The sequence below is a fragment of the Amyelois transitella genome, chromosome 30, assembly GCF_032362555.1.
Source record: "Amyelois transitella isolate CPQ chromosome 30, ilAmyTran1.1, whole genome shotgun sequence".
NCBI lineage: Eukaryota > Metazoa > Arthropoda > Insecta > Lepidoptera > Pyralidae > Amyelois > Amyelois transitella.
Genome location: NC_083533.1, coordinates 1,940,172 through 1,966,228, shown reverse-complemented (window position 1 = coordinate 1,966,228; position 26,057 = coordinate 1,940,172). Strand labels below are relative to the sequence as shown.

At 32.2% G+C, this 26,057-nt stretch overlaps 2 protein-coding genes across 4 annotated transcripts in view; one reads left to right on the top strand and one right to left on the bottom strand.

Annotated features, from left to right (window-relative positions):
- Nucleotides 1–6,909, top strand: part of LOC106142103 (synaptotagmin-7) — a 70,955-nt gene extending 64,046 nt beyond the window's left edge. For 2 of the 3 annotated variants that reach the window (XM_060952970.1, XM_013343730.2), the window contains 3 exons: nucleotides 82–250; nucleotides 1,444–1,656; nucleotides 2,053–6,909. In XM_060952970.1, the coding sequence (XP_060808953.1) occupies nucleotides 82–250; nucleotides 1,444–1,656; nucleotides 2,053–2,153 (483 nt within the window). In that variant the 3' untranslated portion in view covers nucleotides 2,154–6,909. The remainder of the gene's footprint in view (nucleotides 1–81; nucleotides 251–1,443; nucleotides 1,657–2,052) is intronic. The other variant, XR_009657487.1, reaches the window with a different exon arrangement.
- Nucleotides 6,910–8,067: 1,158 nt separating this feature from the next.
- Nucleotides 8,068–18,601, bottom strand: LOC106142083 (uncharacterized). Its single transcript, XM_013343709.2, has 3 exons — nucleotides 18,384–18,601; nucleotides 8,903–9,091; nucleotides 8,068–8,587 (listed from the first exon to the last, which is right to left on the bottom strand). The coding sequence occupies exons 1-3, from the start codon at nucleotides 18,496–18,498 to the stop codon at nucleotides 8,451–8,453; spliced, it is 441 nt and encodes a 146-aa protein (XP_013199163.2). The 5' UTR covers nucleotides 18,499–18,601; the 3' UTR covers nucleotides 8,068–8,450.
- Between the last annotated feature and the right edge of the window lie 7,456 nt (nucleotides 18,602–26,057).

Genomic DNA, 26,057 nt, shown 5'->3' with positions numbered 1-26,057 from the left:
CAACAACTGTACCTAATATTAAGCAAAATAATTTCCCACACTTCTTCATGAAACTTACACCATTACACCATATTTTTCCAGGTCGACCTTAGCGAAAAGCCTTCCTTCTGGAAGGCCCTGAAGCCCCCAGCTAAGGACAAGTGCGGGGAACTCCTCACCTCCCTGTGTTACCACCCCAGCAACAGCGTACTTACCCTGACTCTGCTGAAAGCGAGGAACTTGAAGGCCAAGGATATTAATGGGAAATCAGGTTGGTTGAACTTCATTTCGTAATATATCAGTTTTAAATGTTGTAGTTTTTTAATCGGCCTCTGGAACTCTATTAAATAAGTGAAAATGTATAGTTATAATGTATGTAGATACATTGTTTGACAAAATTCCTTTCCGATTCAAAAGCATCGTGTTAGAAAGCTTGTAGGTTCTATTTCATCAGTTTCTCATAATAAAAATTAAAAAACCCAATCTATTACAATTTTTCTTTGAGTTTGATAAGTATTGGGGAGTTGATATACATGACTTTTTTTAAATAGGACACTTATTTTCTTAACAAAATTCATTGTAAATTTTTGTTTGAAATTTTTTATGTATATGTGTAAATATCTGTAAATAAATAAATATGGTATCTAATAAATAATATGGTATTATAATCATACAGATTGAGACAATTCGAAAAATCAAGGTCTTGCTTTTAAAAAATTTTGCTACCTATTTCAAGTATATTTTATAGTAATTTTCTTACGAAAAAACGATCAGACAGTCAGGCTATAACTCAGGGTCCGGTGGCTATCTTAATTGGAGACAGCATCACGATTTACTGCGACGGGAACAGATGAGGGGAATTTATAAGGATATTCCAGGAATTGTATTTTCCTTGGCTTAGTGTTTTGATTGAGCTTTCTAATTCATTTTATTTGCAAATATTTTTTTTTTTAGTTTTGTTTATTGATGGTTTTTTTTTGTGCGCGTGTACTAAGTATATGTTTACTAAGTAAGTGTTTCAAAAATTCTTTTTTTTATTTTGTATAGTTAAGATTAACTAAATTTAATTTTTCTAAAATCAGCTGTTTTGACCGCTAAGTACATACATAGTTACAAAATAGTTTCTTTCCACTTACAGCCCACAATTACTACCTACGCTAAATACCCTAATTTGTCCTAATTCCATTGGATAAAATAAAATGGTCTGTGTTAGATCTCTGGTAATAAACTATCTGCATCTCTCTATATATGTATTATTAAAAATCAAGATCGATCTAGCAGCTGTTTAGCCGTGGAACCGTAACAGACCGACAGACTACCGCATTCACAATTTGTATGTCATATGGATAAATGGATTCCATGGTAGTTTATTACAATTTTTGACAGGTGTTCATTCTTTCTTTTTTTTTAATTGGAGAATGTTGAAATTTGGCGTCGCATTGTCAAAAAAAAATTAACTTTCAGATCCCTACGTCAAAGTGTGGCTGCAATTCGGCGACAAGCGCATTGAGAAACGCAAGACGGCCATCTTCAAATGCACCCTGAACCCGGTGTTCAATGACTCCTTCTCCTTCAACGTCCCGTGGGAGAAGATCCGGGAGTGCTCCCTCGACGTCCAGGTCATGGACTTCGACAATATCGGGAGAAACGAGCTGATTGGCCGGATATTGTTGGCTGGTAAGTTTTTATTTGGACTTATAGTAAAAGGAGACTAAAGCTACAAGCTGGTGGCGTAGCATACTTAATGTATGTAAGCTTTTCTACCCTCACAGATGGCAAACTTTAATCAAAGAATGGGTTTAAAAACTTCCCATGGATGTCGTGAAAGGTGACTAAGCATATAAACTTGGGATTCTTCTTTTAGGCGACAGGCTAGCAACCAGTCACTATTTGAATCTCAATTCTAGCATTAAGCCAAACAGCTGAACGTGGCCTATCAGTTTTTTTTAAGACTGTTGGCTCAGTCTACCCCGTAAGGGATATAGACGTGATCATATGTATGTTAATAATAAACACATCACAAAAAAGGTGTCGAAAATTTGTAAAAATTATTACGTACCTAATAATTTTCAGGTAAAAACGGCTCAGGCGCAACGGAAACGAAACACTGGCAGGACATGATCACGAAGCCGAGGCAGACCATCGTCCAGTGGCACCGTCTGAAGCCGGAGTAATTTGTTGTTTGAACAAAAAAAAAATTATGGAAAACAAAAAAAAAAAAGTTAAAACAAAACGTCATAAGACTGAGCGGTTAACTTGGAGTTACGGATCCACCTCTCTATCTGAATTCTGGACTTTGACTATGCACGGATAATGTTATCGTTTCATTTTATTTTTTTATTTATATTATAAAATAATTGTTTTAAATATTTTTTAACTTATAAAGAAATATATATTTAAAAATGAAGTTTGGATATATTTTAGAAATTATAAACATTTGATGTTTGTTTTATATGTATATATAATTATAACATATAGATATTATGTTAATACATACTTAACGTTCAATTTAACGAAGTCATAAAATATTGTGAAATTTAAAATTTTTACAATTTATAATTTATTTTTATTTTTCTCTTATGCACGGACATATTCGTACTTTGAAATCTTTGGATATCTGAAGACTTTGTGTGAACTATCTAATATTTCGAAGCTTTAGGACTTTCCGTCTTCACTTTCAAAAATACGGTCTGTTTTCAAACACAATTGAAGAGAAAATTTATTAACGTTATTTATAAAAAAGACATTATTTATTATTCATTTTATACTGTTATTTGGTTAATTCATTGCTATGTTAATTATTAATTTTTAACAAGTAACCCAATCAGTGTCATTAAAAAAAATCTTATTTGAATGACATGCTTTGTCTCATGTTATTATCATTTAATGAAAGATACTTAGCTGCAATTATAAAACAGAGTACCTATAACTATTGTACTTCGCTTCAAATATGTTTGAAAATATGATCATTGTTCGAAAATTATTGACGTTTTATGGTAATAGTTGGACAATCAATGTTAAGGTTTTTAATAAATTGTTAGAGATATATCTAATATAATTGTTAAACTGTAGTGATTACGTGAAAATGTCGAGTTCGTATCGCACAAAGAGTGTAGTTCTTTTATTTTAATTAATAATTCGAAAAAGTTGATATTGCTGCTCAAAATTAAACAAAAAGAAATGGCATATAATTCAAATTTGTTGAGCACTTAAAATATTTCAGTTACTTATTTTGATTTGAAATATAAATAAAAAAAAAACAATAATCAAAATGTGAACTGCCAAATTGTTATTTATAAACAAAACAAAACGAGATATTTCGAGGTATGTGTCAAAATACATTTTTGTCATATGAATATATACTTATTAAAGATTTAAATAATATAAAGCGTTACACATCGTTCGCGATTCGCCTTTGGTGGTAAGATTTTTATTGCTTTTATAAAATATTTTTCATTTACCTATTATTAATTTGTTCGGTAAACTTTATTTACCAATTCTTTTACACGGAAATCATAAAGGAATAACATGCGTTGTGTTTATAAAGAAACAAATAAATTTCTGTGAAGAATTAAATGGTTACACATGCTTGCTGGATTTTCAATACGATACGTATTAAAATGTATTATTAATTTATCCCAAAAGAGTTCTGGCGGAAAGTAGATAGTTACATAAATATGGATAATTCTTAAGTTAACTTGAGGCGCAGAAAAACTTTAATCTTAGTAGTTTCCTGTTGTTCTTATGTTCTTACATAAACTGCTAATTCCTTTAGCGTTGGCGCACCGTTTACGATGTTAACGGTTTATAAGAGAGACATTCTAAATTAATTGTTAAATATTAAGTGAATTAGGAAACGGCATGTGTAAATGGTTGGTCAATTTTAGGCGCGAATATAATAATAATAAATCACGCAAAATGTGATGAGAAATGGTTTGTTCATTATAAAAAGAAGCATTTAATTTATTATTTACATTTTTACATTACAAATCTAAAGCTATATTATAGATATTTATAATTATATTGTATTACAAATTCGAAATACAAATATACCTATATCGTTGAGTTAGTATCTCATAACACAAGTTTCGAACTTACTTTGAGGCTAACTCAATCTGTGTAATTTGTCCCGTATATATTTATTTATTTATTTTTTACACCTGAAAGTAATAATATAGAACGCATAAATATATATAATATAGCTGTTGATTTTAGTCATAAATGGTATCATACAGCTTTTGTTTGTTAAAATGTATTTAAAAATAGTTGATAGTTTCAAAACGCTTGTTGTTACATATTACAAAGCTTTCATTCCGTAGGACATATTGGTGTTATTGAAAGAGTATATAAAAATCATGAAAATCCAATATTGTATACATTTATAAAAAGTTTTATAGAGAAACGTAGTGTATTTTATAGGTGTACTTAATTATCGCGTAATATTTGTATAAAAATTTGGCACTTCGAGAATAGAAAAAAAATACTGGTAAGTTATATTTTAAAATTAGATTTTATTGTTTCTTATTTACTAAATCACTAATTAATTGAAAACTGTTTAATAATATTAAGACACGCAAAAAAGAAATAGTCAAATTTAAACTGTAGTGATCCCAAATTCAAATAAAAAGGGAACTTAGACTGCAACTAACACTACAACTATGTAAGTTATAGTGAGTTTGTTTTTATTTTCGTACAATCAAACAAGCCAACCATTTTTTTTATTTATATAAATACATGTTAAACTAGTAGAGAATGCCAAACGGCATTAAATCAGCCTTTTGTAGGTACATTTTATTTTGCACTCAATTTAAAAAAAAAATATGAAATTATTTTAATGGAAAAATATTTATACGTTAAATATTTATAATTGATAAAATATTATGAACAAGCAATCGAAGTGCCCTATTTTCAAATACATGTGTAGCTTGTTGTCATAGGTGTTAGGCAGTTTGATGTTCATGTAAATTAGTTGCAGACATCTGTTAACGTAACCATTTACCTATAAAAAAAAAACAATAACAAAATCAGTTTCGTTGTCGATTTTGGAAACCTTGCAGAGCTTCGAAATCCGATTTTAGGATTGCCAACAAAGTATGAAAACAGTAGCATTCTAAATAGTTAGTCAAAAATTTAAATGTATTAAGCATTTAAGGTTAAATGTATTTTGGGCCTTGAAATTGGTATCATCAATACTTGAATGCTTTTATGGTTATTAATAATTTCTTATTTTAATGAGTTTTAATAGCCAGAATTTTAATCTTTATAAATAAAGAATTTTAAGTAATAAGTATATGATATCTTTACTTGAAGAAGAAGATACCTAAGGAATAGTACGATGTACATACATTGACAAATAAATGATTTTCATTAATTCATTACTGTGAAATTGCACCTATGATAGGTTATCTACATCTCGTCTGACGTCTGTATATATTTACATAATATATATGACATATATTTAACGAACGAGTTACTTAAGTATTGGTGGAACCAGTGACACATTTAGATCGACAGCAAACACAACCGTTTGCCCAGACGCAGGCCTTATGTCATAATGTTTGCTATAGAACTACATCACATCTAGTTGTTAAAAAAAATGTGTAGTTAAAAACTATATTTTTTACTGTCGTGTTTTAAAGCACCGACTCGAATCATTCGGGGGGTAATAGGTAATATCATTTCACCTTTATTCGCAGTTTTGAGCAAAAATGCATATCCTGGTAAAGGTAAGCGATTTAATTAAATATTGTAAGTATAAAATGAAAGGTCAACAATGAGAGGAACTATTCTATAACTGTATATAATTATAAATACTTGTTTAAACATTCATTGTTGTCATACAAACGGCGTGTTTGAGAGAATCTCTATGACAAATCTAACGAAAATTTTCAACTTCCAATACTACCTCTTTTTGCTTTTTTTTAAACATTAATTGTAAAGTTTAAATCTATTTTATACCGCAAAACCATTGTTTGGTTTTTTTTTTTTTCAATAATACAGCGATTTAGGTTATAATTAATTATAATTTCTAAAACATTGTGATGTACAACGTTAGAACATATCAATACATTGTTTTATTTTAAAGCAATCAAATAATATGTATATTTTCATGGAAAATGTTATTCTAAAAATAAAGATCTATATTTTTTGCAAACTACATGAAATAATTTTTTAAATAAAAGTTAAGGAGTTTTAAAAATGCATAAGCCTAGTTTATTTTGACAGTTGCATAGTTAAACTGGTAGTGTTATATTCTCATCAACTCTGAATATGGTTGGATTATAATAAACATGTCTAGTACCTACTCCAACCCACTCTTGAACTCTAAGAGTCGTTGAATAGCTCATATTAATTTAAATAAATCTCTATTAACGTAAGTAAGACAATACTTTTCACTTTGAACAATTTAGGTATTATTTATACATGGCCAAAAATTGGAGAACTATTGTGAGCCTTATATATACATATATATATATACTTAAAGAATAAATATTGTTTACACAAAAATAATTATTTCAATTTGCATTCAAATTTAATTAATGAATTAAATCTTTAGCAATATAAGTACATAAGCTTACTTCATTTACTTATAACATTTTAAAATAATGTCTCTTTTTGACGGAGCATTTGTTACTGAATAAATTCTGTAGCCATTTGACGAAGCTGATAACTGGCAGTTTTATTCTAGTATAAGAAAAAATATTTACTTTTGAAAATAATTAAACTTACAAAAAGTGTCGTCAAAACATTTTTCTTATTTAAATTGATATACCATTGCTACGAAATGAATAGTTAACATGCTTTGTACTACGCGACCTTATTACAGCTTTTGATGTGAGCTCAAAATGTAAAAAAAAAAAAACGGCCGTGTTAATGTATGTCAAATAATATTTTGTGCAATATTAATAATTGTATTAAATGTTATAATTAGGAGAATTGTGATTTTAATAATATAGTTGATTATATTTTATCGTATAGTTTAAATAAAAAAAATAATAACGTTTTAAAAATATATGTAATATCATGTAACGTTAAGAATCTGTGTTTAGAATAATAGTACGTACTTATATAGACTGTTACGTTTAAAAAGGAACGTTTGTTTTTTATTAATAAAATGTTTATATTATTTCATAATTATTTTTGAGTTATTAATTTCAAGTATGAATATATTATAAACGTAAAACAATATTTATTTTATTGGACTACGTTATTGCTTTTGAATGCCCAAGGTCTCTTTATATTAATTGCATATGTAGTACATATATATATTTTTTAATTTATTGATTTTTGTTCATCAATTAAAACAAAACAATAAATCAGATTGTACCTATATCAGGTACCATCTGATTTATTGTTTTGTTTCCATTTACAGATTTTTTTTGGCAAAGGATCATTAAAAAAAATTAAACTAATCTGAATAATAGCAGACATATAGCTACTTGACACTTTAAATATGTATATTTTTAATTTAACATTGTTATAAAAAATATTTTTATGAAATGAAATAATTTTGTTGTGGACATTGGGGATTCATTTCGACGAATAATTTTATAATTATACATTTTATTATATTTAGTTATAGGATCTAGCTGTATCTTTATATTGTACCTATTATAAAGTGTTGACAATCAAATTGTAACGTGTATTATTGAGATTCATTATTCCCGAATAAAATTATGAGTTAATTATTGTGTTATTTAAATTACGGCCATTAATCGTGATTTTTTTCCCGCATAGGTAGACAGAGATTACATCTTATCAACTGCCACGATCCCTGCACATTTCTTTTGCTTCATCGACAGTCGTCAATCTCTTTAAGCAAGGTCGGCGTCAGTTTTAAAGATACTTTTGACCTGTTATTTCATATATTTTATTTACTTACATCAATATTTTATTTGTTAGTAGGAATTCAAAACAAAGAAACCCGTCAAAAATAATTATCTACCATTATTCCGGTCCATTTGTAAAATATAGACTTACGCAGTTTTAATAATATGGATTTTATTATAGATTACAAAAGATAGGTAAAAAATAAAAGACAAAAAGTAGAAATTTTGTATTTTTTATTGAATATCTTTTATATTATTTTATTTATTTATTGTATCAATATCACAAACATTATAAGTAGGCAGGTATTCAAGTAAAAAACCGATGTAACTTCTAAAAAAAACAATCGCAATCTATGCGTTCCAATTCTGTCTATGGATCGCACGCTATTCATTGCAACAATGAGTTTTGTCACAGATTTTTATTGTTCAAAAGAGCAGGAAATAGGAAGTTTCGGATAAAACTCATCCATTGTAGCGGTTTTATTGTAGAAAGTACTGGAATGAGTTCATTGTAAATAGTTTTGGTATGTTTTGAGACCGAACACGCCGCAGTTGAAAAAAGAACACGCCATTTTGAAATCGAATTTTTGACGTTCTTTTTTTTTAATCAACCGCGATACTTTTTTATTTTATTGTATTTTTTTATTCTTTCTTTGCTTCCTCTTTCTTTTCCTCTTCTGGGGGAGGAGTGGGGAGTTCGGGGTACTCCAACTTGGCACCTTCTTCGCACGTGAAGATCGGACAACAGCCAGGGAAAGGCGCGGTCTTGTTTGTCTTGTCTGAAACAAAGGGAACAAATTGATTTACCTTAGACCATGTTACTATTTCATTTTTTTTCACTATTTCAATAGAAATAGCACTGATAAATTGCAAGAGGATAATATTCCTCTTGGAATTTCATCCTTTCTGAGTATGTCATGGAATGGGACTAGGAGTGGGACTTAAGTTTATCCCTCAGACTTCACGCACAAAATGCAGGTAAGCGTGGTCATAGCTTTTCAATAGACGGTTAGCTCTGTCTACACTATTCATCATTTTTAAATTAAGAAGAAGAAGTCATTCAATCAGAATTAATTACGTATGCATGTGCGTACCTGTGTCAAGTTTGCACTTGGGGTTGGCTAGCGGCAGGGGCCCGCAGTCCTCGACCAGCTCCAGCAGCCTCGGGGGCTGGTCCTCGCTGACCACGCACGTACTGCGGCCACAGAATGGCGCCAAATCCCAGGTGTTGCCAGGCTCGACGGTCGCGCAACGGGTTGACGCGAAGCACATGCCTGGGAAATCTGAAAAAAATAAAATAGAATGCTGTTCAAATTCAGAAAAAAAAAAAACAATATAAAGCGCGGTTTTTTGGCATTTTTTTATAAATGGAAATCTAAGTGGCCAGTACCTAGCCACTGTCCAGTAAGAATACTGTATTTTGAATAAAAACTTAATGTTTTTTTGCCTACATTCGATAGCCTTATAGAATTTTGATTTTGAAAAAAAGAACGCCAATATTGGCCCGTCGTGTTGGCAGATCAGGAAGGTAATTCTGGAAGAGAAAGATAGATAGAAGCACCTAAAGTTGCGTACACACTGACCTTTGTTGGTCCGGTGTGTGTGTAGTTTAAAAGATAATAAGTAAACAAATGCCCGTTCGTAATTTGTTAACAAAAGCCATTGAAATTATCGTTACAATGAATTTGTTGGCACTAATTAACTTCGTTAATTGTTGTGGAGGCTCATTGTCATAACATTAAAACTCTAATTATACCTTAATTTTCATTGTCAGTTACGTACAATTTTTATGAACAAGGTATGATGACGTGTTAGCAGGTAAATGCGCCTTAATAACGGAAAGGCTAAAAAACCGAACTTCTTAATTAAATATTAGTATTATCGCAATATTTAAAAAGTAGTACTATTATCTTAGAAATTATAATTTATAATCCATACATATGTATTAAAGTCTGAATTTTAAGAAAACTATAATATATATAACTTTCCTTTTACAAATAACACCTATAGTTAAGTAGGTAGTTAGAAAATCGATTTTCTGTTAACATTTCAAAGACAATATTTGCTCAGTATCTAATTTAAATATAACTTATATTGAACAATAAATACTTGACGTGATCAAACATACAGGGTAGATCCAATTCCATAATGTTTGCCGGCATAATTATCTTTTAGCATAATCACTGTTTCGCATAATTTATATTATCATACATATTTATTTGGCATACACCATCAGCTGATTAATATACCTATGTAATCAGTCGGTGATTACTTTAAAGTTGAGAAGAGCGAAGTTGCGGACGACAGCTAGTTAAAAACAAAACAGCCAAGTCTAAAATAAGTTCCATTATGTCCTTGCCAAGTCTAGCCTAGACAAGTCTAAAATAAGTTCCATTATGTCTTTTAATAGCCAACTTAACAGACTGTTACACTACGCTATTTAGTTCAGGGTTATGAAAGGAGACTAGGTTTAGGCGAATAATACATTCGGACAAAAGGTGTTTTGTCATTTAGCTATTATGCTTATCGCTATAATTTGTAAAACTAACTAGAAATTTGCTCCGGACTTTGTTACCTTAAGAAGCCTGGAGTAACATAATTAACATGGATATAACATAACATAACATAAAATTACGCCTCTTTCCCGGAGGGGTAGGCAGAGACTAGGTACCTCTTTCCATTGTGTGTACAATATTGTATGTACAAAAAATATACCTCTTTTTGGGCATGTAAAGAGGAAGCCGAGCAATGCCAAGGGATGTAACTAGCATCCGATTGCGTTACATTCAGGTAGTGATGACCTACTTGGTTACACGGCGTGGTATTGCCACATGGCAGTACGTAGTTATGTATGGATGTCGTAAGAGTCGATTAAGGGATTAAATTAAGTCAGCAAATGTAATATGATGGAAACATCTTGTGAGTAATCTGCCTACCCCGTATGGCACAAAATGCGTAGGTAATATATATGACCCAACTGTGAATGGAGCAGACCTCATATATTCCAAAACGTACATAAAATCGCGCCATTTTTCCAAAGGGGTAGCTTTCATGAAGAGAGTTATGAATGTGGATGAAGCGAAAGAAGTATGCATAGACCGTGGTAAGTGCAAAGATGTAGTCTCTGCCTACCTTTTCGGATAAAAGGGGTGATTATACGTATTTATGTATGTATGTAATTAATGTAGAATTTATTTTGCCCACACACGTATTTGGCTTACAAGGACATCATTTAAGTATGTTTAAATTATTGTTTTTTTTTCCTAATCAGGATAGAATAGATACATTGTATTATTATACTTTACAAAATTTTGTTCAGACTGTTTTATTTTTACATAATAAGTATGCCTACTTATACAAAATAAATATATTTTCAAAAAGAAATAAAAAAAGAACCTCTTGCGAGCAAAAGTTTGCATTTAGAACGAGGCTTTTTAAATTAACGAGTCACAAGAATCCTCGTGTCCTTTGCCCCAAAAAAAGTTACCTCACCTTACACAATCCGTTACGAAATGCGATCCGTCTTCGGATTAACAGCTGTGGCCTACATTTGTCTCGATCTAGACTTTCACTCGATACAAAGTCTAGCCTTCCGCGTATAAGACACGATCATTATATTTTAAGACTATAATTTGTTCTCTTGCTAGTTGATGAAAAAAAAAACCTACCATCTCAAATTGAAAATTGGAATCGAATATCCAAGTCACTGTTCTTTAAATTTCGAACACAAAGTCTGACGAAAAACTAAACAAATGTTTTTGAAACCTTATTTAAAATAGAATTGTTTTTGTAAATTATCTACGGGTATAAAACATTGTTCATTAAATACGTATTTACATTATGATTTCTCATACCAATAAACACACAAAAGTTATTAAATTAATAAAGTAAAAAAATAATAAGATAAAGCTATTAAGTGTTGATTGAAATTGATAGAGGTGGCGCGTGCGCACAATAACTTTCGTTTTCCAATCGACCGTAGCTGATTGTTATGCGATTTATGTATTACTTCCTATTTCTACGCGTTAGTTGTTTTTTTTTTCGCTCGTAATAAGCGTACAAGTAGGGTCATACTATGATCACAATACACGATTAAAAAAGTCGGACTAAACTGTAATAAAAGGGCGATATAATAAAATTATAGTTGACCATTTGTGATATTCCTAAATGTCTGATGAACAATTTAATTGAAACTTACAACCTAAAGTTTTACGCAGTTTTTAAGTAGTATAAAATCCAATTTTAGTCATGCCATGCACTTTTTATAAATGTCTCTTTTATCAAGATCCGGTTATGATGTAAATATATTATCTACTTAACTATTATATAAGTTTTTAACTTAAGTAAGGTAACTCATTTGAGGCAATTTATGTTAAACAAATGAGTCACATCACTTTTCTGTTGCCTAGCTAAAGATACGGTAAAAAAACCTAAATGTGACATTTCTAAATGTCAAATCTGCAAATAAATTAAATACGACCTTGACATTTATCGTTTTACATGATTTTCAAATTAAGAATTGGATCATGCATTTTTTTTCGTGAATGTGATTCGTATAAAGTTCAGGACATAAATTATCAAAAATAACTGGCCAGTTATTTAACGATGACACAAAAAAGCATCACTCTTTACTAATTTAATTTTTAATAATTACCCCGACCCGAGATAAAAATAACGTAAGTAAATACTAGGTTTTATGGACAAATAGAAAATTCTAAAATCAATAATGACCGCGACACCGCTGAACGAATTTCATTGTTTGTTACATACCTATATCTTTCTATACATCTTTATATCATAAATAAAGCTATAGTCAAAATCGTTTCGAACGTCACGTTTTGTTGCATTATTAAACTGGAAGACGTCCACGACTCCGCTCGCGTAATACGAAAAATCACCATAATTTCCATTCCCGCTTGAATTTCGTAAAATTCTCTCTTAGTACGCCCCTAGACCATGCAAGGAACCTACACGCCAAATTACAAATCTCACTTTTTTCTTTTATAGGAATATTATATGAAGATGATGGACTTTAGATTCAGATAGTGCTAGGTTCCTTCCCAATTGCCTAAAAGAAAAATTCTTCTAACTGACTTAACTGCTCGGGAAGAGAAACAGAATTAAAATCAGCTACATTTATTAGGAGAGCACCTGGTTAACAATATCTTGCGTAACAGACTTTCTACAGACTTCTCTTAGGTGAGAACGTCTAGACTTTGAGATAATTTTATTAAATGTCAAAATGATTTCATCTCATCTAATAAAAGGCCAAGAAGTTTAAATTAATAAACATATATTCATAACCGTATTTGGCACTAGTGTTTTTTTTTTAAATTAAATAAGTGTCATTTTCAAATTAATTTTATTCAATTAGGTATATTTTTTTAAAAAGAAGGTACACAACATTTCACTTGAAAAACATATTTAAATCACTATCACCACTATACAAAGCAAAGTCGTTTCCCGTGTCTTTCCTTGTCTGTACGTATGTATGCTTAGATCTTTAAAACTATACAACGGATTTTAATGCAGTTTTTTCAAATAGATAGAGTTATTCAAGAGGAAGGTTTATATGTATAAATGCTACCCGTGCAAAGCCGGGGGCGGATCGCCATATCTATCTAAATATAGAGATGTCATTCTAGATTCTCTTTACAGAGATGATTCCATCTGAATTTGAGACACTATCGAATGTTCTGGAACCCTAGAACAATCTCAACCAAGGCTACACACTATTCCACCCATTCACTATGACTCACATTTTGATTGCTATAAACCTTTTACATCTTAAGGCCAACAGGAAATCTTTTTTTTTAACTCCAGTTTACTTGAAAACAAAGTGAAGGTGATATTATGTTACCGACTTTACATAATATCTGTCATGTTGTTTGCGGTAAGCTTAAACCACAAATTTTAATAATTTCACTACTTAGTTCCTGATATAAAGATAATTATTTACTGTCTAAAGTTATTTTTAAGTCAAAGTCAAATATATCAATTAAACTATGAATGTTAGTATGGTATAATTTGCGATAGTTTTATTTTCTTAACAAATCTTTAAAAATCATATTCTCTAACGATTTTCGACAAACGACAATTCACTCAATCGACTACTTATGTCTATGTCTGATTGGAATTTTATTAGAAAATCTATATCACAAAGACTTACAATGACGTTTTATGCTCTTCCCGATTTTTTAACGTTGGTGCATTCCGAGGAATAATAAGATTCGATGACTTGTGACATTAAGTGTACATTTAACGTGCATAAAGTTTAGAAAAAATAAATATTTTAGAAACTAAGTTTAATATATAAATAAATTAATAATTAACAGTCGAACTCATATTGTACACCTATTGAGACACGAACGAACTTTCGCAATTTTATCGCCTCATCTCAGATTAAACGTTACAAAACAAAAGCGCCCTGACTTCTTAATGTTTTTGACCTCAAACGGATCCTGTGTGACTGGTTTGCCAAAAATGGCGAGGGGAAAACGAAGTCTTGAAATTGGTCATCCGTTGTTGTAATAAAAAAAAATAATAAAAAAAATGAAATATTAGTGAATCACACACACGTAACACGGAAATGAAGGAAGAACATGTAGTTCTTCCTTCATTTCCAGCTAATACTTTTTGGCTAGTTATTTCTCATTACTATATATAAGCAAATATAAGTGCCTAGATACCTGTTTCATATATAAATAAGATTTGATATAAGAGGTTCAAAATAATAATGTGTAACTCATAATAATGTGACAATAATAAAGGATAATCTACAAAATTTGCAATCCTCAATTTTAAGTCTTTTTAAGGGGCATATAGGTATTGTTATCTTTAAGTTTTCGCCTTGAACATATTAGATATTTCTCATTTTTTTTAAGTTAATTAAATATATATTTTTAGTATGTCTCTATATTATATCAAATAATATAGGAAACTTAGTGATTTGGGATACACTTTATATATAATTAAATATATACATACTTTCAGAGGCTATCGTTATGTCAGTCTTTCAACCAGTTACATCACTTAACAGGCCAAATAAAATAAATACTTTTAGGGGGCTATCACAAGAGTATCAAATTGAGAGTAATTGGATAATAACATTAAAAAAGAACACAAAATCTAATGCGTTCTAAAAAAGAACGACGAACTGGTCGTTATTAAAGCCTGAAACACAACAAAGGAAGCAAAATGTGGTGCTATCATTAAATCGACATTACAGGGTTAGCCAATACCGGCTTGCGACATTTCCGTGGTGTCGTTACGGCCCACCTAATCCTTACGCCCCGATGCGAATATCTGAACACACCCTATTAATTTACAGTTCCAAATTCGAAAATCTTGTTTTTTTTTTATTATTTACGACAAACAGTAATTTTTTTCACTGCTATTGCATACTTTTTATACTAGTTGCAAATAATTGGTTTCGATTTAAATGTTTTTTTTTAATTCAATTTACAGACAAATTGTGCTGTAACTGTCGAATTGAGACACCCTCTCATTTTTTAAACTCTATTATTTCTTATTTCTATATTATTGTCTTCGGTGTTGTTTTTAAATAAATTTATTTAAAAACAATGAATAGATGCTATCTTTTATAATTACATAATTTGAAATAATTGTTAGACAAAATCTTTTAGTGGACTGCATCCTTACACTTCATATGTAATATTCATGCAAAATTACTAACAAATAATCTGAAGTAAACGAAAAAATATACAGACGAAGACGCGGGCAAAACTAATATTACCTTTAAGAAGTTGATTAAAAACAGGACGTATTTTTTGCGAATAAATCAAAACCTGTATGAGGCGAATGCAGTTTTGGCTATAACGGTACATAAATAAGTAGTCAATTAATGAAACCGCTTTATTTTAAATCTGTACCCTATTTTCGTCCATCTATCAACTAAGCAGTAAACGAAGCAAAAAAAAATCACAGAATTAATGCAAGTTAATATAGATGATATGCGAGCCAATGGACATTGAGAAACATGTATATATAATAAATCCGAGGACGCCGAAAACCGGACCAAGGGGAGAGAGAAAGGTCGAAAGGCGGACCCAGGGCCCCGAAACACTGCTGTGGGTGCAACCGGGCACACGCAGAGATGAGAGAGATACATATTTAACATAGTCTACTAATATTGGTGTACATATCTGCCCTGGTATAACTAAAATGCCGTTATCTGCCAAATCCTTGTTTTAAGTAAAACGTCAAAAACTGCGGTAAAATTTTAAACTGATGCCATTCATCAATGAGAACGCCTATTTATGATTTAAAGGTACCAAAAAGTCGTATATACAGATCGGAAGAGAATTTTATTTCTTATTTTACTGGTAAAAAAGGTTTTAATTATTTCACGGCAGATATATATAATATCAATATATTGCGAAAAGAAAAAAAAATTTGTTAATAGCCAGTATTTTTGTTTTGTCGACTACTAAGTACTTAAAAGAGTTTAATACCGAAAATTTATACCAAGGAGGATTAATGATGTTATCAAAACTCATTTTGAAATATCTAGCTTTCGTCCGCGGTCCGCTCCGTGTAGTAGTAGTTTCTAGCATATCCCACGCAAACAGTCGTTTTTATAGAAAGAAATTTTACCTACTTTTTCTTTGTTATTACTCCTGTAGGTATTTCTGTATGTAACTCATTCATTCATTCATATAATCACCACTATATCCCTTGCGGGTTAGAGTCAGCATTCTTAAGACTGATAGGTCACGTTCAGCTGTTAGGCTTATCGATTGAATTGATATTCAAATAGTGAGAAGTAGCCGAAAGCCTAATTGAATAATCCCAAGTTTTACATACTTACATATATGTCTTAATCGCATTTTACGACAGCCATGGGAAAGAGATGGGAAAGGTCCTATTCTTTTTTATATTGGTGCCGGGAACCACACGGTACTATTTATCAAATTTTAATAAAATTAAAAGCACATAAAACCCTGAAGAGCTTAGTAATTATAGTTACCTAATAATTTTGTGACTAAAACCTGCTTTGAACCATGAAGTCACCAAAGTCATCACTTTCACCGTTTCTTGTTGTACTTTCACTCCTGTCTAGAAATTTATATATTTTATAGGTTTATTCTAGCTATTATCCGCAACTTAGGTAAGTCATATTACGATTGTTTTTTTTTTTTAATTTTGATCTCTCACACTAAATTTTGATTTATACATAAGTATATGGAGTCAGATAAAACCAATTCCTCATAGTATATTTCCATAAGATCGATTGACTAAGCCAGATCAAGTTATATCTAGGCATAGACAATAGACAGGTCTGAATCGTGACTAAGTAACTAGTTGGGCAACTTGAACGATTAATATACATTGCGTTAGTTTGTAAGTAGGTTGAGGTGGACGGTGTATATAGTATTATATATATATATGTAGTTTTGTTACAAACATCTGTTACTTAAATAAGAATATTCTGATTTCAATAATAATAATTAAGATCAAATACATTTTCGTATAAGAAGCAGATTAAAAAAAAATTCTCTCTAGCTATTATTTAATTATAATTTCTAGTTTTCAACCTTCACCGAAAATAATATTAATTCTACTGTTTCAAGTTTATTATACGATTATTTGGATTTTGATGATTAACTTATTTATGTTATTCCTCTTCTTTATTATAATTTCTAGTTTACCTACTTGTTAAATATTCCGATGGTACCAAGTCATACTGAAATACTAATAAACACATTATGTAAGTACATACTTAAACACAATAAAACAATCACTGTCATTACAGAGCCAATTTCAACTCATCATTAATGACATAAAAATTACAAGGCATTACATCAAATAACTCAACGATTTATTGTTGTCAAAAAAAAGTTAAGTAATATTTTGTACCGGCCTTTTTTCTTCGGTCTGTTACGTTGGTAGCGCACGCGACGAAAAAAAAAAAGTTACACAAAATGAATGCACATTTTAAATAACTTGTCGTTATGCAAGAGAATGGAAGATTCTAGACTATTTTGAATGTGGTCTGCTCTAATTATTCAAACCTTGGATTTATTTCGTCGAAATTTGCATTAAGTTGTAATAAATTTATATTATAACTTGTTTAGGAATTTAGTCAAACGATAATTGCATGTTGCCTGGCATATTATGTAATTTTATATCTAATTTTAACTGTTATTTGCATATTATATTTTTTTTTTTAATGTATAGGTGAAAACAGTTTTTATTATTAACTTAATCACACAATATCATATCAATTTATATGCAGTTTAAAATTCTAAATGCGAAATTTAATGGATTAAAATTTGGCAAATTATTATTAAATTTAACTATTAACCTATATTTTTCTATTTGAATTTCTGCGCATTTTTCTTTGACACTTAAACAGAATTACCTGCGAAAATTTGATATTTTAAAACATTGCATCTAAATAATAAACACGGTTGCATGTACACATTTTCAGGGATTTTTAAATAAATAATATTGCAGATTTATCTCCGTAATATTTTCGAAAAATATTAACTTTTTGTAAATGCCACAATCCACTGTTCTTTACACCCAAACATTTATTAATTTTTCACTAACCTCTTAAAACATCAGCTGGGATTAATCTTCTGAAGGTTTTCGGCCTTTCCTCTTCTTTCGCCTCCTCCGCGGCAAAGGCCAACGCAACAACGGCGAATACTACTAAATATTTCATCTTCACAACACCTTACGAGTGCGGAAAATTAAAAAAAAGAAAAGCCCGCCCTTTTTTATGCTGGCAGTACCGTTTGCGCGACGCAACTGAGCCAATAAGCCGTTTCGCGCGCTGTTTTATTCGATGTGACAGGCGGGGGAGTGACAGGACAGGACAGATGCGTCAATTTTTTAAATTTCAGGGTTGGCATTGTTGCGAAACTGGTTGTTTTTGTTTTCATAAAATTTGCCGGGTGATATTTTGCCGAATAATAAAGACGGGCAACTTTATTTTCGAATGTTGACGTACTTGGTAAGTTTATCTATTTGTGCATCGAAAGTTAAATAGAAGGATTATGCGCAAAACATAATTTATCAATCAGTAAATAAATATAATAAATATACTGAAATATAATCAAGTTCTTAGCAAATACCGAAAGGCGTCATCCAGCTGTATGGCTTAATGATGGAATTGAAATTCAAAATAGTGACGGAATGCTAGCCCATCACCTACAAGAGAAATCCCAAGTTATAAGCCTATCTCTTAGTCGCTTTTACGACATCCATGGGAAATAAAGAGTGGTTCTTTTCCGAGTGCCGAAAACCATACGGCACATATTTACAAGATTTTCCTCAAGAGCAAACCATCCTATGACTCAATTAGCAATGTCATTTTGTAAGCATAGGTACCAAGAACTAGTAGAAAAAATATTTGCACGGACATTTACAGCGAGCAAAAAATGCGTAATTTTTTGTTCGCTGTTAAATGTCCAATTTTTTCCGCCACAATTTTTTCATAGGACAAAACACAGTTCCCGTGGGAATTTTAGGTGCTCCTCAAAACTGCCCAAGGAACATAAATGCAAAACTTCAGGCAACGGTCTCAAAAAGGATATTAGAATGATGGAATTGAATTTAAATACTGACATGGCTAGCCCATCGCCTACAAGAAGAATAAAATTAATAATATTTTGTATTTTACCTAACACTTGCCATTCATCCATTCAGTTGCAACAATGGCCCCAACCCAGCTCTTGATACGAGTATCACTGGTGGTCCAAAGAGTATTTGAATCTATGCTATACTTATATTATGAAGGAGTAAAGTTTGTATTAAAAGATAATGGAAGGAGCTTAATGATGGAATTGGAATACAGATTTTGACAGGTTGCTAGCTCATCAACTATAAGACGAATCCCAATTATATTAGACTCTTCCTTGATTGATTTTACAAACTGCGCAGGAAGAACAGCTTGAAAGGAAGCTAGCTATAGTGTTATATTATGTTGTTTGTTTGTAATATCTTTAATGTACGTACATACGGAAGAACACAAAAATACAGTAAATTTGTACCTTAGACAAAATTTACAAATGCGAACTTATCCCGTTTAGGGATCTCTTCCAGTCAACCATTGAATAATTAAGAGGAGAATTACTTGAATAGAAGTACGTACAAATTTTATTACATAGATAATTAGTTAATTGATTCATTAAACTATAACTTAATTTTAATTGGACCTTTACCAAATCATGAATTCAATCATTAGGAACTTTAATCTGTACAAAAAAATAACTCAAAAATAATCAATTTACATCGCATTGAATCACAAGTAGGGCGTCATGGCTTCACACCGTAAAAATAGGATGCCACGTTAGAGTAACAATTACTTACAGAGCGTAACTGAACGTGCGCACGTTTTTGAGTTCAACTCTAGATCATAGTGTTAATGTTATACTTATTCAAACGATTTTATAGATTGTAACCTATTATTCACACTTTAAGTAAATAAACAAGTATTTTTGGCAAAATACGTAAAGTCGTCTTTTTGTTTGAAACAGTTAGACCAAACATTACTTCGCTTATACTAGAAACGCAAGCGGGAAATTGTAATGAAATATAGCAACAAATATAAGAATTTTCAAAATCTTTGAGTTTATTATAAAAACTACGTTTATAAAATTTACGTAAGTACTTAAGTTTGATTATAGTTTACTTCAGGCATTTACACTTACTGTAACCTTTGTATGAAAAACTCAAACGGCAAAAAAATAAACGTTGCTTAACCGGACATTTGACAACCTTTTATGATTTTATATATATAACCACACAGACTTCCGACTGACCCTTGTCTACTTTTGTGGGGGAAGCTATCCTTTGATGGATCATGTCAAAGCTTTACCATCCTATCATCCATCCTACTAACCATTATCCTACCTATGTACTTATAAAATTGTATATTCTTGTTCATTTTTTTTTTGTAATGATGTTTTTAAATTAATTATTTTTACTTTCTTATCAAATATGAATGTCTGTTCTTAAAATATCCTTTCACGCCGTCGAAAGAGATGGATTGCTATTCTAAAAAGACTGCAACCAAATGGCACTTATCTTCGGAGCCGGGCGCGCTCTACTATATACAGATACTAACTCTATTGGTACCAATTAGTACCTACGAAGGTAACTTATGAAACTGCCCCAGATTTGCTTGCAAGTACCCGCAATGGTCATTAGAGGAGTTGTGTAAAATCCCTTATCTTTGATGCTCTGATGGGTTCTATACTTTCTTACACTTTATGTAATAGTTTAATCTGAAATTAAAAATTGAAATTGAGGCTTATAAACCTTTAGCGATAAATCCGCCTTGCAAAATAAGATATATTTTATACATGTACGTCACGTGTCTTTTTTGCGTTTGAATCGAATTTGAATTTGCCGTGTGGTTCCCGCCACCAGTACAAAAAAGTATAGGACCACTCCATCTCTTTCCTATGGATGTCGTAAAAGGCGACTAAGGGATAGGCTCACAAACTTGGGATTCCTTTTTTTAAGCGACGGGCTAGCAACCTGTCACTATTTAAATCTCAATTCTATCATTAAGCCAAATAGCTGAGCGATCAGTTTTTTCAAGACTGTTGGCTCTGTCTACCCCACAAGGGATATAGACGTGACCATATGCATGTATGTACATATGTATCGAATTTGAATTGAATTGAATCCTAAGTTTGTTAACATAAATAATATTAAGCATTACTTGACACTTGCCATTCATGAGCTAGATGGGTGCCAACCCTTGACATCACTGGTGGTCCAAAATGTATTTTTGAATCTATACTTTGATTATAAAGATATAAGGTTTATATCACAATACACTTCATTACACATAATGGTGTCTCATCATGAGAGCCTTAGCAGAAATATAACACTTTATTGCCAGAATAATGCGTCTTAAGTAACCGAAACCGCCGAGCTTGCATGAAGAGAGTTATGAATGTGGATGAAGCGAAGGGAGTATGCAGAGATCGTGGCAAGTGGAAAGAGGTAGTCTCTGCCTACCCCTCCGGGAAAGAGGCGTGATTTTATGTATGTATGTCCGTCCATATGTATAATGCGTCTTAACTAAAAATCTCCCAAACTTTTGCATTTATAAGTCAGTCAATCAGTGTCCATTTTTATGTAAACGTAGGGGACGCCTACGGGATTTTCAGGGAAATCCTTTCTTAGTGCACATCGACCACATAAGAAACCTACACGTAAAATTTCAGCTTTCTAGACCCAGTGGTTTTGCCTGTGCAATGTCTGTCAGTCAGTCACTCAGTAATACATACATACATACATATGGTCACGTCTATATCCCTTGTGGGGTAAACAGAGCCAACAGTCTTGAAAAGACTGAAAGGACACGCTCAGCTATTTGGCTTAATGATAGAATTGAGATTCAAATAGTGTATTATAGTAGGTTGCTAGCCCATCGCTTACCTAAATAAAATAATCCCAAGTTTGTAAGCCTATCCCTTAGTCGCCTTTTACAACATCCATAGGCAAGAGATGGAGTTTTCCTATCCTTTTTTGTACTGGGGCCGGGAACCACACGGCACTCAGTAATAGAAGAGTTTTATAAATATAGATCGCTTTTTCGGGAACCACGCAACGCAGGAGGCCAATGTATGACTCAAAATCCAGTTAAACAGGAAAATCCTCCTGAATCCCAAAACATAACTCAATCACTAACATAATCGCGAATTTTAATTGTTACAAAAAGGTCGTTAACACACAAAAGTCCAGTTCCCATTGTCAGTGAATTTCAGTTCATAAATAACAAAGGACCTAGCGTGACGCCTTGCGGAACTCCAAACAATATGATTTTGACCTTCTTAGGGTCATATTAAAATGTGGGTACTGAGCATGAAGTGGCATGATGGTTGGACGTAACGTAGCCTTTGTTTGGGGGTGAAATACACGGGTAATTATTTCACACGTGGCGTTTTTAAATTGGTGTCTTTTAACCGCTTGTTGCTTTTTCTGCTTGTATATATGTTTATTTTGTGGCCTCTACTCTGGAAGTGACGTTAACTAATTACATAGATAACGTCTTTATCCCTTACGGGGTAGTCAGAGCCAACAGTCTTGAAAAGACTGATAGGCCACGTTCAGCTTTTTGGCTTGGTGATTGAATTGAGATTCAAATAGTGACAGCTTGCTAGCCCATCGCCTAAAACCGGAATCCCAAGTTTATAAGCCTATCCCTTAGTCGCCTTTTACGACATCCATGGGAACGAGATGGAGTGGTCCTTTCCTTTTTTTTATGGTGTCGTTTTTAAATTGGTATCTTTTAACCGCTTGTTGCTTTTTCTGCTTGTATATATATGTTTATTTTATGGCCTCTACTCCGGAAGAGACGTTAAATAATTACATACATAACGTCTTTATCCCTTGCGAGATAGTCAGAGCCAAAAGTATCGCAAAGAAGGCCACGTTCAGCTGTATGGCTTGATGATGATGTTAAGATTCAAATAGACATAGGTTACTAGCAAATCGCCTACAAGAAGAATCCCAAGTTATCCGTTAATCGCCTTTTACGACATCAATGGGACAAAGTTGAATGGTCCTATTCTATACTGCCGGGAACCACACGGCATGACAAATAGAGAAATAAAAACAGTCTGAGACGAGGGAGTAGTCAAGACGTTTACAGCAAAATATAACACCGTAAATTTTCACTAGGCGCTTGATGTAGTTAAAGTTTACAAAAAGCGAATGTCGTATAGCGTTTATCTTTTTTTATTTTGCCTTCAGATCAAACATTATAGTTATTTTCGTAGCTTTTTATAACGGCCGTTGCGTAAAAGGTGATGAGAACACGACTAACTAATTAGTTATTGCAAGAAGCCATATATATTTCAATGCGTTTGTTTGTGGGTAAAAATTTATGGTGAGCTTATGAAAGCTTTTCTTTTTTAAACTGTTATATTAATATACTAGCTGTGCCTGCGACTTCGTCTGCGTGAAATAGTTATTTTGGGCATCATGGATGAATAATTTCAATTCGAACCAGTATTTCCTGAGATTAGCACGTTAAAACAAACAAACTCTTCAGCTTTATAATATTAGTATAGATTGTGCCATGTGGTTCACTGCAATGTAGAATAGGACCACTCCATCTCTTTGCCACGGATGTCGTAAAAAGCGTCTAAGGGATAGGTTAATAAACTTGGTTAATATTTGAATCATTAAGCCATACTGCCTGAACGTGGCTTTTCGGTCTGTTCAAGACTGTTGGCTATGTCTATCCCGTAAGGGATAAAGACGTGATCATATGTATATATGTATGTAATCCCAAGTTTATTAGCCTTTCTCTTAGTTGCCTTTTACGACATCCTAGGGAAAGGTATGGCGTGGTCCTATTCTTAAGTTCCGGGAACCACACGGCACTGTACAATTTTAAACCTAAACTACAATGTTGTTGTCTGTCTGTTTGTCTGTCTGTTTGTCTATATCAATATCGCAATAACATACACGACCTTTTTTATCATAATCGTACACAATAAATGAAATCTTATATCCTTTCACTTCTCATTGTTTCAAAGACATAAAAAAATTATGTTTGAATTGAATTGGTAGGAATCATTGAACTGACATCGGTCTTAGAGTATGCACTGATCACGGATCGAACTTCCAAATTTCTTTATCTAAAAAAAATTAGCAAGTATAATAAATAAGTGTTTTGTGTATCCTATTATTTATATAAAGGACGTCCTGGTAAAGAGTCAGGTCAAAAGTACCCGAAACCGCCGAGCTTGCATGAAGAGAGTTATGAATGTGGATGAAGCGAAGGAAGTATGCAAAGATCGTGGCAAGTGGTAGCCTACCCCTCCGGTAAAGAGGTAGATTTATGTATGTATGTATGTATTATTCATATAGCGGGTGCGATGATTCGGCTCGATCGCCACCAAAGAGAAGATCTTCCGCCAGGCTAGGTGTTATGCCAAGGGAATAAGGGAATCGCAGCTTCGGTGATGTTGTGTCGGAGGTTGCATATATAGCTCCAATCCGTGAAATCTTTGCTTGCGCGATTTAAGTTGTTCGCTGTTTATAACTGATAGCGTCTATTCTTTTTTTTTATTTTTGTGACTTGTGGCGATAGATAGATATAATATATTATATGTGTAATGCCTTGTACATTTTACGTGCATAAAGTTTAAATAAATAAATACATACAAACATATAATCACGTATTTATCTCTTACAGGATAGAAAGAGCCAACAATCTTGAAAAACCTAAAATACCACGTTCAGCTGTACGGCGTAAGTATAGAACTAAAATTAAAATAGTGGCAGGTTGCTTGCAAATCGCCTAAAAGAAGAATCCCAAGTTTATTAGCCTATCCTTGAGTCGCCTTTTACGACATCCATGGGAACGAGACGGAGTGGTCCTATTCTATTTTTATATTGGTGCCGGGAACCACACGGCACTTTGGATAACAATTATACGAAACTGAAGCTGCCATAAAAAAGTCAGCGAAAGCTTTGGGCTTTAATTCACAAATACACACGAATAGTTATTTTGGGCGTCATTGAAGCCCTCAAAGATTCAAATAATTTTCCTCGATTTTTTTCACATTCTCCATTATTTCTTCGCTCCTTGCAGCGTGATTTTATATAATAAGCCTAAAGCGTTCCTCGATAAATGGTCTCTTCAACACAAAAAGAATTTTTCAATTCGAACCAGAAGTTCCTAAGATTGGCGCGTTCAAACAAACAAACAAACACTTCAACTTTATAATATTAGTATAGATAAAACCGGAGGTCAATGGGGATCTGTAAGCAGCAGCCCAGGTATCGTGGCAAGCGCTACGCCGTTCATATCGCGCGATTACCTATCGCTGTTTCGCTTTTTATTATGACGTATGAAAGGGACAGCGATAGTTTTTCGCGATGCCACGGGGACTGTATGCGCACTCTAATAGAAATCAAATATTTAATTTATTCTACCTCTATAATCGGTACAAATGTGTGAGAAGGTGTCGCAATCAGAATGTATAGTTTTATTGACTTGATCGTAGCTATTGTAGGTATATTTAGTGGGAATATGTACATATTATGACTAAAAAACTCATATTTGCAAAGGCTTTGAATCCGGGGAAGGGGTAGGCAGAGAAATTCCTCAGAAAACCCTCTTTCCAATATTACAAACAATAACAATTCCGACCACAACTTGGCAGAGAAAATAGGGTGACTTTTATTTTATAGAATACATATGTAGTGATGAAAAGCTATTCACTAATCACGTAGGTAATCTCAAAA

What these genes read in the sequence shown, in the direction of transcription:
- LOC106142083 (XM_013343709.2), bottom strand. Translation starts at nt 18,498, where the DNA reads ATGAAATATTTAGTAGTATTCGCCGTTGTTGCGTTGGCCTTTGCCGCG. An exon ending in CCCAGCTGATGTTTTAAGAG is followed by an intron (nt 9,092 to 18,383) that starts GTTAGTGAAAAA and finishes TATTTTTTTCAG; the next exon opens with ATTTCCCAGGCATGTGCTTC. An exon ending in CAAGTGCAAACTTGACACAG is followed by an intron (nt 8,588 to 8,902) that starts GTACGCACATGC and finishes CCTTTGTTTCAG; the next exon opens with ACAAGACAAACAAGACCGCG.